Consider the following 13098-nt stretch of genomic DNA (forward strand, 5'->3'; position numbering starts at 1 on the left):
GTTGTTCTCTCAGTAGGACACTTGGGTGAGGCAAACACTGAATTCAAACACTGCGTGAGTAATGCCAGTGGCAATGATTTGTCCACAAGATTAATCAGATAGCCATGGATTTAAGGGTGAAATAGAGAAACCTGCGAAGAGTCCTGTGAGTCTCCTCCCAAGCACTAGTGTACTGTGGTGGTATGGAGAAAATGTGAGGGGAATCTAGGATGATTGCAAGGCCCCTGCACTGACAGGGGGCCCTCATAGAACAGACGTTTAATTGTGAGGGGGTAGAGATTGATAGATAGATAGATAGATAGATAGATAGATAGATAGATAGATAGATAGATAGATAGATAGATAGGTTTCAGTAGCATACAGGCGGGTGCGGGTGGGATTCCATTCTGCATAGGGCCTTAGGAAAAGATTCAGAGTGAGGCACCTGACACTGATATGTCCTTATTCCTTTGGTGATTTGTTCTTTTCCCATGCACAAGATGGCTGAATTGTTCCTCAAAGGGCTACAATTACTGTTGAGATATATGACTAAATATGGTAGATGGAAACAAAGTTTTGAAAGAATGCCTGCCTGACCAAATCTAAAAATGTCAATATCAGAAGTGGCTATGTCAACATTGTGTCTTGTCATGAGTGTACAGTACTGGCTGTTCTTTGACTTGGGACAGTGACTCATGATACATCCTCTTTGACTTGACATTTGCCAGTGGATCATTTTTGGTGGTCACTCACTGCCTCCTGGCAAAGCAGGCTGTTTGGGGTCTTGCCTTCGCCATCCATACACAGCTGAGCAGTTGTGAAAATCCGACTATTTTTGGAACTCTGGTATGTCAGTGCAACATCTGGACTAGTAAAAGTAATTTTTCCGGGAAGACGAAAAAGGGGAGGGGAAAAATTCATAGAGAGAGGGAGCATCTGACCACGTCAGGACGACAGAGCGCAACATGTTTCCCAACATGGAAGTAACATCCATGAATGGCCCCAGGCTATGACTCATCCCAAACCCCCTTTCACCTGGTTACATATATCACACATCACTGCAGCTCAGACAAAGGTCAAAACATTTTTCCAACATTTATACAATTTACTATGCAACAAATGCAACAAAGCATGCAACAAAGTGGTGGTCCCAAATATTTTTTTTTACTATGGCACATTATTAAAAATCAATAAACAAATAAACAAAAAAATACACAGGACACAGGCCTATGTTTTAATGTGTAACTGGCGAAGGATTTCAGAAAGAATTCACAAGACTTATCCCTTTCACTTTAGCTCTTTTAATTAACTCAATTAGACGTTTTGCATATGTTTTGCAGAAGTTTATGCTACTTGAGAGTCTTAGTTCTTATTCAGCCGATCATCCTCATTCACCCAAAGTTATTTTTCAATTCAATCTTACACAAGCTCTGATATTTAAAAACGTTACTGCAATAAAATGAAAGCGAATTGCGACAGTGGGGATCAGACGTTACTTCATAGGCCTACTGAAGCAGAATAAAGAGCTGGGGACTCAAACGAGAAGACCAAACTCACAACGGCTCCCGGTGGACATTTCATGAATAGCAACACATTCCCGGGACATTATTCATTACTATTCACCTTCTGTTAAACAAACAAGAATAAAGACATGACTAAACTAAAAGTTTAGTTTTGACAAACTTACAGACATGCGTATTTCAGCAACTATGGAAACAGAAACATTTGTCAAACATTAAAATAGCTCCTAATTTGCATTTTATTTCATGTTATGTTACCATTGGCAACTTAACCAAATAGCCTACTCTTATTTGAAGTAACATAAATAATCTATAACATGTACAAGTTTCCCCTGATAACTATGGTCTGGTATGCGTGTGTCTATTAAATATTTCTCTGGTGATGGAAATTAATCTCTGGAATGCATTTTTTGTTCTCGGATATTACTCGACGCGCTGTGAGGTAAAAAGATAAGTTCGTCCCTTTCTTTTCCAAGCCTCTGATTGGTGGAGTCAGACTTTAGGAATGTTGTAAGATCGTTTAAATAGAGGGTTGTCCTCAGCATTGATAGTGAAGTTAGAACAGCTCAAAGCTGAAAACATCGAGAAGAACAATCAATAGCTGAATATTTATTATTTCTATATTATTTTGGTGAAGTAATTATATTTATTCGGAGATATCAGGAGAAGGACGGATACTGAAGAGAGCACTGCGCTAACATATTGAAGGATTTTATTTTCATTTCTTACATTTTGATCCGTTGTTTCCAAGTTTAAAGGATTTATCATTGAAGAGGTAAGTATAGCCTACGGGTTATTTTAAGGACATATTATTTAAACTATGTTGCTATGCAGTGGTTTTATGAAGATTTTTTATAAAGAGTTCATACATTGAAATAACTGTGATAATGTTGTTGATGCCCTCAGATCATAAAGGTGTAACGTCTCATAATGATGCTCAGCGCACTCTTTTTATTGTTGATGCTATGGAACTGCGAGGGCGTCAGGTTGCCAGCAGGTAAGAATTGTTTAAAGACATGTTTATTGATTTAGCCTGCCTTAACCTAAAGCAGTGATCCACTTGGTATTACATTACCAGTGTGCGACAGTCTTGATAAGAACGGCGCCTTTTTCCTTTGATTCACAGAAAATCGAGATGACAATAACATCTATGATTTGTTCGAACTTGCCCATGTGCCCAACAAACACCATGGAGTGAGCTTAGTGAAGGGCCCAGATCCAAACAGTCCTGCTTACAAGATTCTGAACCCAAACCTGATCCCCTCAGTTCCCGACATCTCCTTCAGGGACATAATTGATTCCATTCAGACAGAAAAGGGATTTCTTCTTTTGGCTACCTTCAAGCAAGCCAAGAAGACCAGAGGCAGTATATTGGTCGTGGAAAAGAAAGACGGCTCCGGACCCATTTTTGAGATAATCTCAAACGGCAAAGCAAACAGCCTGGATCTGGTATACACTACCATGAACAAGCAACAGGTGGTGTCCATCGACGATGCCTATCTGTCCACCGGGGGCTGGAAGAACATCACCCTTTTCGTGCAGGAAGACCGGGCGCAGTTGTTTGTGGGCTGCGAGGAGGTCAACACTGCGGAGCTGGATGCGTCCATCCACAGAATCCTCGCCCAGGAGATCATTGATATCGCCAGGATGAGAATCGGGAAGGGAGCAGTGAAAGACAGATTTATGGTAGGCTCATGCTCCTTTTTGTTCATTTACTTTCGGTTATTCACAACACACTTCTCATGTCATCCGTTCATTTCTGCCCAGTAAGTTAAGGATGTCATTTGTCACATTACAGGGCGTGCTCCAGAATGTGCGATTCGTTTTCAGAACCAGTCTTGACGCCATCCTGCGCAACATGGGATGCCAGAGTCAGAGTAAGTGTTCATGTGTTCAAGTGTTCATTAGCTCCTAGCTGATTATCACTGAATGATAATAACTGTGATGGAAGCATGTCTTAAACCCCACAGAAGCAAATCAGAGCATCATATTAATCCCAGTGATTCTCCCTGCAGGCACCTTGTCAGAGGTCATAACTTTGGACAATCCAGTGAATGGGTCAAGCCCAGCCATCCGCACTGACTACACTGGCCACAAAACCAAAGGTGAGTTTTCACGCTGCAGTTGCTCTCTTCAAACTAATTTCATTGTGCTTCAGATGGTCTGTAAAGACTTCTTGCAAAAGACTGCTCCTATATTTCCCCAGGATAAAGTACCTATCTATCTGATGAAATCTCTCTCTCTCTCTCACTGTAGAAGTCCAGGGTGTGTGTGGCTTCACTTGTGACGACCTGAACAGCATGTTTAATGAGCTAAAGGGACTCGGCTTGATGGTGAAGAAGCTGACCAATGAGCTCCATGAAGTGGTGAGTAAAGAAACCAACTGCCAGCCTGCATTTCTTTCCCCCACTCTTTTACTGTTCCTTTCTTTCCTCAACCCACCTCCAATCTGTCCCCTCTTACTCTTCCTCTCTCTCTCTCGCTGTCTGTGGTTGTTATAAATTTATGACAGCCCTTTGTCTTTCGATAAAAGGTTTTATGGTCTAATACCATCCACCAAAACTGTCAGCAAAACTCAGGGGAAGAAGAATGTGCTTGGGGTTCTGATGTTTGGCTCCTAGTCTCATTGAGCTATAAGTTAATGTGTCTTGTCCATCATTGTTTTCTCAGACTAAAGACAACGAGGTTATCATGAGCACAATGAAGATCCACAGCGGTGTCTGCCTGCACAACGGCATCGTCTATAATAACCGTGATGAGTGGACAGTGGACGCTTGCACCGAGTGCACGTGTCAGGTAAGCACATGTCCTTCTCTGCTCTCCAGCGCCTGACCGCAAACATCTTTTCTTGATGGCAGCCCATGCCAAACAACCTTTATGAGAAAACCAGTCACTATATTGACAGGCGAGACAGAGAAAGATGGAGAGAGAGAGAGTGAGAAAATGGAAGGAGGGAGGGAGGGAGAGAGAGAGAATGAGGGAGGGTGGGACAGAGGGAGGGCACTTCGGCCCTATGGAACACAAATACTGCAGCTGTAATGAAGTGCAAATGGGGTGGCACATTTAAGAAGCTTCTTGAAGCAACGCAGGGTAACCAAGAGAACCGAGAGTGGATCTGGCCATTCTTTAGCCATTCAGCTTTAATTAGCGGAAAGGCTGAGATTCGACAAAGCAGCAGGGCAGAAATGAGTCACCCAGGGGGAAAAATGGGGAGAGGTAGCTATTGTTTTTGGACGACAAAACACAGGCTTGCTTGTGCAGCGCGTTCTAAGAGACTGGTCTCTTTCTCTCTCTCCCTCTTTCTCATTCTATGCATGGGCTGGCCAGGTGTCAGGCATCTGGCTATTTGAAAGGAGTTTTTATAAGGGAGCCTGTGGTTTTCCGAAAATGTCCATTACCAGCATGACAGTGTGTGTGTGTTTGTGTGTATATGATTCCCACCCTGTCATTTCCTGCGGTATGTCTACTCTCTCTCCTATACGGCATGACCTCTTCTCTTATCTCTCTGGAACGCCCTTCCCTTAACCTGCTCGTCCTGACCTGACACCAGCGGGGTTTACCCTCCACAGTCAGACAGAACAATCAGAGTCTGTCGTCATGGCAATAGGGCACAACAAATTGTTCCAAAATCAGACTGAACAATCTCTCAGTCTCTTTCTGCGGCAATAAGTCATTACAATAGTTCCCAAACATGTCAGTTATGTATAGATTGAACTGCTCTCTGTTGTGTTAAGAATAATGAGTTCTCTCAGTGCTGCTAGTGATAGAGTCAGTTTGTAGCCAGAGATGTTTCCTCTCATACATCACATTCCTGTCTCCCGCCTCTGCAGAACTCTGCCACCTTATGCCGGAGGATCTCCTGTCCACTTGTGCCCTGCCAGAATGCCACCGTGCCCGAGGGACAGTGCTGCCCCCGCTGCGGAGAAAGTGAGCTCACACTTCCTTTCTTCCTTTCACAATCCAAAGCAAAAGTAATGACAGAGAGAAAAAAGTGAACTTAAAATGTGTGTGTAACCCAGCATTAATAGAAAAAACAAATGAGTCTCAATTGTTTATGAAAAAGAGCCAGTGAGAAAAAAGATTCAAACATACATAATGCATCTAATGAAGTGACTTAATACCTACTTGAGGTCACTGATTTGAATCTGTCTACATCTCATGATTAGATGAATTTTCAGGGGGTTTTCATGTGTTGCTGTCTTGTGTTGTTTCACCAGTCGATCATGAAGGAGCAGGCTGGTCCCCATGGTCCGAGTGGACCCAGTGTTCCGTCACCTGCGGAAGGGGCACCCAGACCCGTGGACGCTCCTGCGACCGCATCACCAACAGCTGTGAGGGCTCATCTGTGCAGACCCGTGACTGCTTCCTGCAGGAGTGCGACAAGCGCTGTGAGTAGCACCTCAAACCTCCTCTCCACACGTGTGCAATTCATTCCTTCTAGAGTGGGCATCTTACTGAATAATTCAATTAAAAAAAAAAAACTTTATTTATCCCCGAGGGGCAATTTTCTCTATGAGTAAGGCATGCTTTGTAATATCAATAGGATATCAATTTTGTTTAAAATGTACTTAATGTACAATTTACAGTCATAGTAACAGTAATAACAATGCATTAGTGCTACTAATATTAATTAACCCAGTATAATGCAGGAATAATAGCTATAACCAAGGCATAACTATATCATTATAACATTACGAGTGCCATTGGGGTTGATAGTAACAGCATTTGGTTTTGGTTTTACAGTCCGACAGGATGGGGGCTGGAGCCATTGGTCTCCTTGGTCGTCCTGCTCGGTCACCTGCGGAGAGGGCGTCATCACCCGCATCCGTCTCTGCAACTCCCCCACCCCGCAGATGGGAGGCAAGGAGTGCCAGGGAGAGGGCCGTGAGACCAAGCTCTGCAAGGAAGTGCAGTGTCCGAGTAAGTTATTCAAATATACTGTGTTCCGAAGTGACCTTCGGAAGACTAAGAGAACTTTACTAGAAGAATGGCTCCTACTTGGTATAAAGAAGTGTCTAAAGGTTTGTTTGGAAAGAGGATTAACCTTATCTATCTCTCTTTGTGTCTCTTCCAGTCAATGGAGGCTGGGGCCCCTGGTCCCCATGGGACACCTGCTCAGTCACCTGCGGTGGTGGATCCCAGACCAGACAGCGTCTCTGCACTGACCCTGCTCCCAAGTACGGTGGCAAGGACTGCGTGGGCACACCCAAGGAAGAACAGCTGTGCAACATTGAGCAATGCCCCATCGGTAAATACTTCAAGCCTTACTACATTACAATAATTGATCTGATCTTTTATGTAATAATAACTAATATAATCTTACTATTCCACAACATAACATAGTATAATCATTTTTATACTAGTATCTTCATCTATTGTAGGATAACATTAACTGATGCACTGATTTCTTTATGGTTGCACATAGATGGCTGTCTGTCCAGTCCCTGCTTTGCTGGAACTAAGTGCACCAGTTTTGCTGATGGAAGCTTCAAGTGTGGTGCATGCCCACCAGGCTACTCTGGAGATGGCAGTACCTGCAAGGATATTGATGAGGTACCCTTGGGCTCCAAATTTGTTAACATTATTATCAATCGTTTTCTCAATCATTTAGTGTTTCTGTGGGTTTCCCTTCCTGTTTCATGACCATCTGTCTGTTCCCCTGCAGTGTAAACTGGTTCCTGATGCCTGCTTTGTGCTCAATGGAGTGCACCGTTGTGAGAACACTGAGCCCGGGTACAACTGCCTCCCATGCCCCGCACGCTACTCTGGACCTCATCCCTATGGCAGGGGTGTGGAGGAGGCCACTATCAAGAAGCAGGTATGCGCTCTCCATCCAGACACACACGACCTGGAGCATTCCAGTTTAAACCAGCTATTGCTAGAAAACACGCTGATTCAAAACATTCAATCACAGACACTAATTCAGCATTGGGTAACAAAACAATGTGTTCGCCCAAACCAGCCAGAAGCCCCCTAACCTTTCCTCTGATTGCCTTGACAGGTGTGTCTACCACGCAACCCTTGCAAGGACGGAACCCACGACTGCAACAAGCATGCCAGCTGCATCTACCTGGGCATCTTCTCCGACGCCATGTACCGCTGCGAGTGCAAACCTGGCTATGCCGGCAATGGGCACATCTGCGGCGAGGACTCTGACCTGGATGGCTGGCCCAACCGTGACCTCCTTTGTGTTGCCAACGCCACCTATCATTGCAAAAAGGTAGCTACCACCCGCTTTGGTGTACGATTTCCACAGTGTCTTTTGTCTCATAGTGAGGTGGACGTTTGAGGCGGAGAGACCCATTGATCTAATCATGCCTTGTTTTTAGGACAACTGCCCCAATCTTCCCAACTCGGGCCAAGAAGACTACGACAAAGACGGGATTGGCGATGCTTGCGATGATGATGATGACAATGATGGGATCCCTGATGATAGGGTAAGACAGAAACATATACTTGACTGTGGATGTTCACAGAAAAACAGAAGCCCAAAATATCTCCACCCTCTGGGCTATGTGGGGTTTCCTGTCTACGCATGCTAAACTCTATGAAGATAGGATGAGAAAGAGGAAAACTAAGGGGAGAGAAAGAGAGAGTGAAGAAGGTGTCTGAATGAGCCAGTAGCAGAAACATAACTGTCTTGTTATGAGCACCAGAGGCAATGGGGTTTGGGTTTGTGGTTGTACCTCCATAATTCTTTTGACATGTTGGAAAATTTCTGAAGAAAACACTAAGGCATGCAAGCTCCCACTAGCCCAGAGCCAGATTGTGCATTCCAGTTCAGTGGTAGAAGCTTCATGATTCTGAAACCAGGGGTGAATTTAGAGCTGCATCTGATGTGAGGGAATAGTTTTTCCTACATAAACAGTTCCAGAATGGAAGATGTTGGTGCCAAAAAGATCAAAAGTGCATGTTGTGCCTTACTGGTTATGGTAACCAAATACATATTAACACTAAACAAAACCTCTCTGGATTACAGGACAACTGCCAGTTTGTCTTCAACCCAACACAGTACGATGATGACCGAGATGATGTTGGTAACCTCTGCGACAACTGCCCATATGAACCCAACACAGATCAAATTGACACTGACAACAACGGAGAGGGAGATGCTTGTGCTATTGACATTGATGGCGATGGTGAGATACTACATCAGCTAATACCACACCATTAGGTAGTGAATCTTAGATGGATTAACAAGCACTGGTCAGTTGGTAACAGCTTGCTCATGCTGATATGCAGGTATCCTGAACGAGAAGGACAACTGCCCCTACGTGTACAATGTTGACCAGAGGGACACTGACAGAGATGGTGTTGGTGACCATTGTGACAACTGCCCTCTTGAACACAACCCTGACCAGGTAAGTGTCCTCCATTACCATTGTAAACAAAGAGAATCTAAGACCAAAAGTGTAAGACCAAGCAATTTTGGTGTAATTTTTAGTCATGGGAAAACAATCTCATCATGAATACAGTACAGACAGTGAATGAAAAAAATCTGTGGTAGCCGGAAAGAGTGGGTAGCTCTGAAGCCTTATTGTCATCCTCTGAGAAAACATTGAGTTTCATTCATTTCCCTCCTCCTCCCACAGACTGACTCTGATTCAGACCGTGTTGGGGATAAATGTGACAGCAATGAAGACATTGATGAGGACGGTCACCAGAACAACTTGGACAACTGCCCCTACATTCCCAATGCCAACCAGGCCGACCATGACAAAGATGGCAAGGGAGACGCGTGTGACCATGATGACGACAATGACGGCATTCCAGATGAGAAGGACAACTGCAGACTAGCATTCAACCCTGACCAGATTGATTCTGATGGTGAGTTGACATTTTATTTTTCTCCATAGTTACTTAATATCTCTATTATATTGACATGCTTGTAGAAGTTGTAGAAATCAACCTGTCAAAATAAACTCACGTTATTTCCCTGTGCTTTAAAAACTAGGTGATGGTCGTGGAGATGTTTGTAAGGATGACTTTGACCAAGACAATGTGCTCGACATTGACGATGTGTGCCCTGAGAACTTCGCCATCAGTGAGACAGATTTCCGTAGGTTCCAGATGGTTCCACTGGACCCCACGGGCACCTCTCAGATCGACCCCAACTGGGTGGTTCGCCACCAGGGCAAAGAGCTGGTGCAGACAGTCAATTGTGATCCTGGCATTGCAGTTGGTGAGTGACATATCTATACAGCCTTTCTCCTAAAAGATGAATATATCAATCAACATATAAACATCATTAGTTACCCTCAAAGAGCAACATATTTGAGTATCACACTGTGTTGTAATCAGTCATTTTATTTATCATGTTCTAGGATTTGATGAGTTCAATGCTGTGGACTTCAGTGGCACCTTTTTCATCAACACCGACCGTGATGATGACTATGCCGGCTTCGTCTTCGGCTACCAGTCCAGCTCGCGCTTCTACGTGGTGATGTGGAAACAGATTACGCAGACCTACTGGTCCCACCATCCGACCAAAGCACAGGGATATTCCGGCCTGTCCATCAAGGTGGTCAATTCCACCACTGGACCAGGAGAGCACCTGAGGAACGCCCTGTGGCACACCGGAGACACACCTGGACAGGTGAGTGACTCTTACGAGAAGATGAAACCCCTGCATGAGTCTCTGAAATGACATAGGCCTGAACAAACAGCATATTGGTATGAGGGTTTGGTTCTAATGCTATTTTTGTCTAATGTCTAATGTGCAGGTGCGCACACTGTGGCACGACCCCAAGAACATCGGCTGGAAGGACTACACTGCCTACAGATGGCATCTGACCCACAGACCCAAGACCGGACACATCAGGTATACAGATATAATATGCTTATTTTACCATGATTTTTAGTCTCTCCATATATCCTATATCACGATCCTATTGTGTGCTAGTGGGATAATGTCATACCTTATCTTCTTTATCTTCTCAGAGTGGTCATGTATGAAGGCAAGAAGATCATGGCTGATTCTGGATTCATCAATGACAAGACATATGCTGGTGGAAGACTAGGTCTTTTTGTCTTCTCTCAGGAGATGGTTTACTTCTCAGACCTCAAATACGAATGCAGAGGTAAGCCATTTTGAAATGGTAGAACACACGTATACTGTACTTTCATAAACTGAGATTGAAAATACACTTTGCCTGTACTGAAGAATGTATCACTAAACTCTTTTCCTATATTTTCAGATTCATAATTCAACCAAGATGGCCGCCTCCACATGAATGTGCCTTTATGTACAAATCTAAACATGTAATGTATGTTTTGGACCATATATCTATCACTCCTCCCTTTGGACCAAGAGAGGGGTGAGTGGCTTTGAAGTTACTTGATTAAGAGATGTCTGACGGTTGACTGCTGGATGAAGATACTGAAACCCCTGCATCTTGGCAGGTAGTGCCTTGGGAGGCACAAACTCCCCCCCTCTACTGGAGGGGGTCTTTTTAACCCTGCATTGCACAGAAGGGGGTTCTAAAACATGTCTTTGAACTTCTTTGAACTAGCCAGCCTCCCTCTCCAACCAACCGATACCAAAGGGATGTGTTTTTATTTTGTTTAGGTTATCCTCAGATCTGCTGTGGACTATTTTCAAAAAGACTAACTTGACCCCACCAAACTGAACATATCTACCACAATCAATTGGACTGCTCTAGTCAAATTCCCTCTTTTTAGAGTATTGTAATACATATGAGAGTGAACCAAAACACTTTTTGGCAAGAACAATTAAATTGCAAACCAGAACAAGGATCCTTTCTTAGTTTTACCCTACATGTTGTAGAACCCAAGTACTATCTCAAGGCCACTAAAAACTGAAAAGTGAGTCATGCTAAGATTAGCAAATTGAAAGATTTCTGCAGATAGACCTTGAAAGTGTGTAGCACACACACACACACACACTAACAGAGCAGGAGAGAACGCCCGGAGAGTCTGTGATTCAGATTCGGCCCAAAACAGGGCTTTTCATTTCTAAATGACTTGCTGTCTGGGCATTTTGAATAGAGATAGAGGAGGAAGGAAGAAGACTTAAAGGGAGAAGAGAAGTACAAGTTGAACCTTTCTGCATTTTGTATGTGTAAGAAAAAGGACCACATTTTGTAACGGTGTATATAATTACATATTTATTGTATATGTTGATTGCTGATGTAAAAGGGTTCAGATGTTTTTTGTCATCTAGTATCCTTACTCATCTCATTGTCCTTTGTCAAAGAGGTTAACAAGATGGCATTAACTTTGAAGTTAAACTGGAAAACAGTAGGGAAATCCACCAATCTGCTCAATTAGAATTCAGTATTATCTCCTTCCAATTGCAATAAGGTAATATAATGTGTCTTCTTGTTTTTGCTTACAACAACCATTCTACAGTTTTATACTCATAACTAGTGTGTTTGAGTATGCTCTGCATTTGAGTGAACACCATGTACAAATATTACCTCAGTGATGTATAATTGAAACCAAAAACATATCTTGGAGCTGCAATATATACAGTGGTTGGCTTTGTAATTGCTACTGTAGTAGTCATATTTTTAGCCTGTATATAATACAAAGTATTTTTTGTAGCAGACAGTTTCCAACATAAGAATTGACTAGTTTTTATAAATATATTGTGCTTTATATGTCGGATGATGCCTTTTCTAAAGTAAATAAGTTATTGTAATGAATTATTTTGAGAAGTTATTTGATGTGTGTAGATATATGCTATTTAAATAATTTATCAAGAAACGTTACCTGATGTGGAAGTGTTTCTGTCTGTATAAACTGTTTGCACACTGACATGAGGTTGTTTTTGTTTTGTGTTTTTTTTATGTTTTTTTTCTTCTTTTTGTACTATTAGTGATGCTTATATTTAATTTGTACCAGTTTTACCCACAAAAAAAGATTGATTTGACTCATACCATGTAATTTGTAATGTCAACGGAACAATAAACAACTCCAAGAAAGAAATTCATAACTGTTGTTTTGCTGTCGTTTATATTCAGTTATTCCACAAGACAATGCACACTCAGATGAACTCAGACAATACACTAGGAATATATAATTGGGAACAAAATTTCTCTATGAAAGCTTTACATTACAAACCAAACAAGGGGTTATATCTCATCATAAATCATAATTATGCCTGTGTAAATCACAAGCCTCCATTACAGGGCAGTGCCCTCTGGAACCTATAACTTAAGGGGAAAAAAAAACTAAAATAGGAACATGGAATTAAGCTCAACAAGGACATGGTTCTTTTCCTCTCAATCTCAAAAATATGCACTCATAGCATCTCTGTTGAAACAAAAGAAATGGTCACACAAAACCCTCACCCACAGTCACAAAAATCATAAGAGCTATTATAGGTGAGCCCTGAAAGCTCCCTACCTCTCTTGCCCACCTCCAAATTCACAGTGTTATTCCATTTTCTGTGGGAAGTTTGGGATTAAAACATGGAAAAGTTTCGGGAGCCCTGGATCATTCCACCTTCCTAAGACATTCCTCCCCCACGCAGGCTTTCTCTTTGCACACAGCAAGCCATCACTTAGACATGTTCACAGCGCAAAAGAGACAGAAAAAGAGAGAGAGGCCCCTCTGTTTGAAATAAAAATCATGC

At 42.7% G+C, this 13098-nt stretch overlaps 1 protein-coding gene across 1 annotated transcript; it reads left to right on the top strand.

Moving 5' to 3' along the window:
* The first annotated feature begins 2065 nt into the window (after positions 1 to 2065).
* LOC125283822 (thrombospondin-1-like) lies at positions 2066 to 10940 on the top strand. Its single transcript, XM_048227255.1, has 23 exons — positions 2066 to 2274; positions 2406 to 2496; positions 2626 to 3185; positions 3298 to 3376; positions 3515 to 3604; positions 3756 to 3865; positions 4170 to 4295; positions 5330 to 5426; positions 5717 to 5887; positions 6243 to 6419; positions 6574 to 6747; positions 6925 to 7052; positions 7165 to 7317; positions 7501 to 7719; positions 7829 to 7936; positions 8479 to 8638; positions 8742 to 8860; positions 9092 to 9326; positions 9454 to 9681; positions 9824 to 10095; positions 10223 to 10320; positions 10440 to 10579; positions 10697 to 10940. The coding sequence occupies exons 2-23, from the start codon at positions 2430 to 2432 to the stop codon at positions 10702 to 10704; spliced, it is 3519 nt and encodes a 1172-aa protein (XP_048083212.1). The 5' UTR covers positions 2066 to 2274; positions 2406 to 2429; the 3' UTR covers positions 10705 to 10940.
* Positions 10941 to 13098: the final 2158 nt, after the last annotated feature.

Source organism: Alosa alosa, chromosome 19 (genome assembly GCF_017589495.1).
Source record: "Alosa alosa isolate M-15738 ecotype Scorff River chromosome 19, AALO_Geno_1.1, whole genome shotgun sequence".
Classification (NCBI taxonomy): domain Eukaryota; kingdom Metazoa; phylum Chordata; class Actinopteri; order Clupeiformes; family Clupeidae; genus Alosa; species Alosa alosa.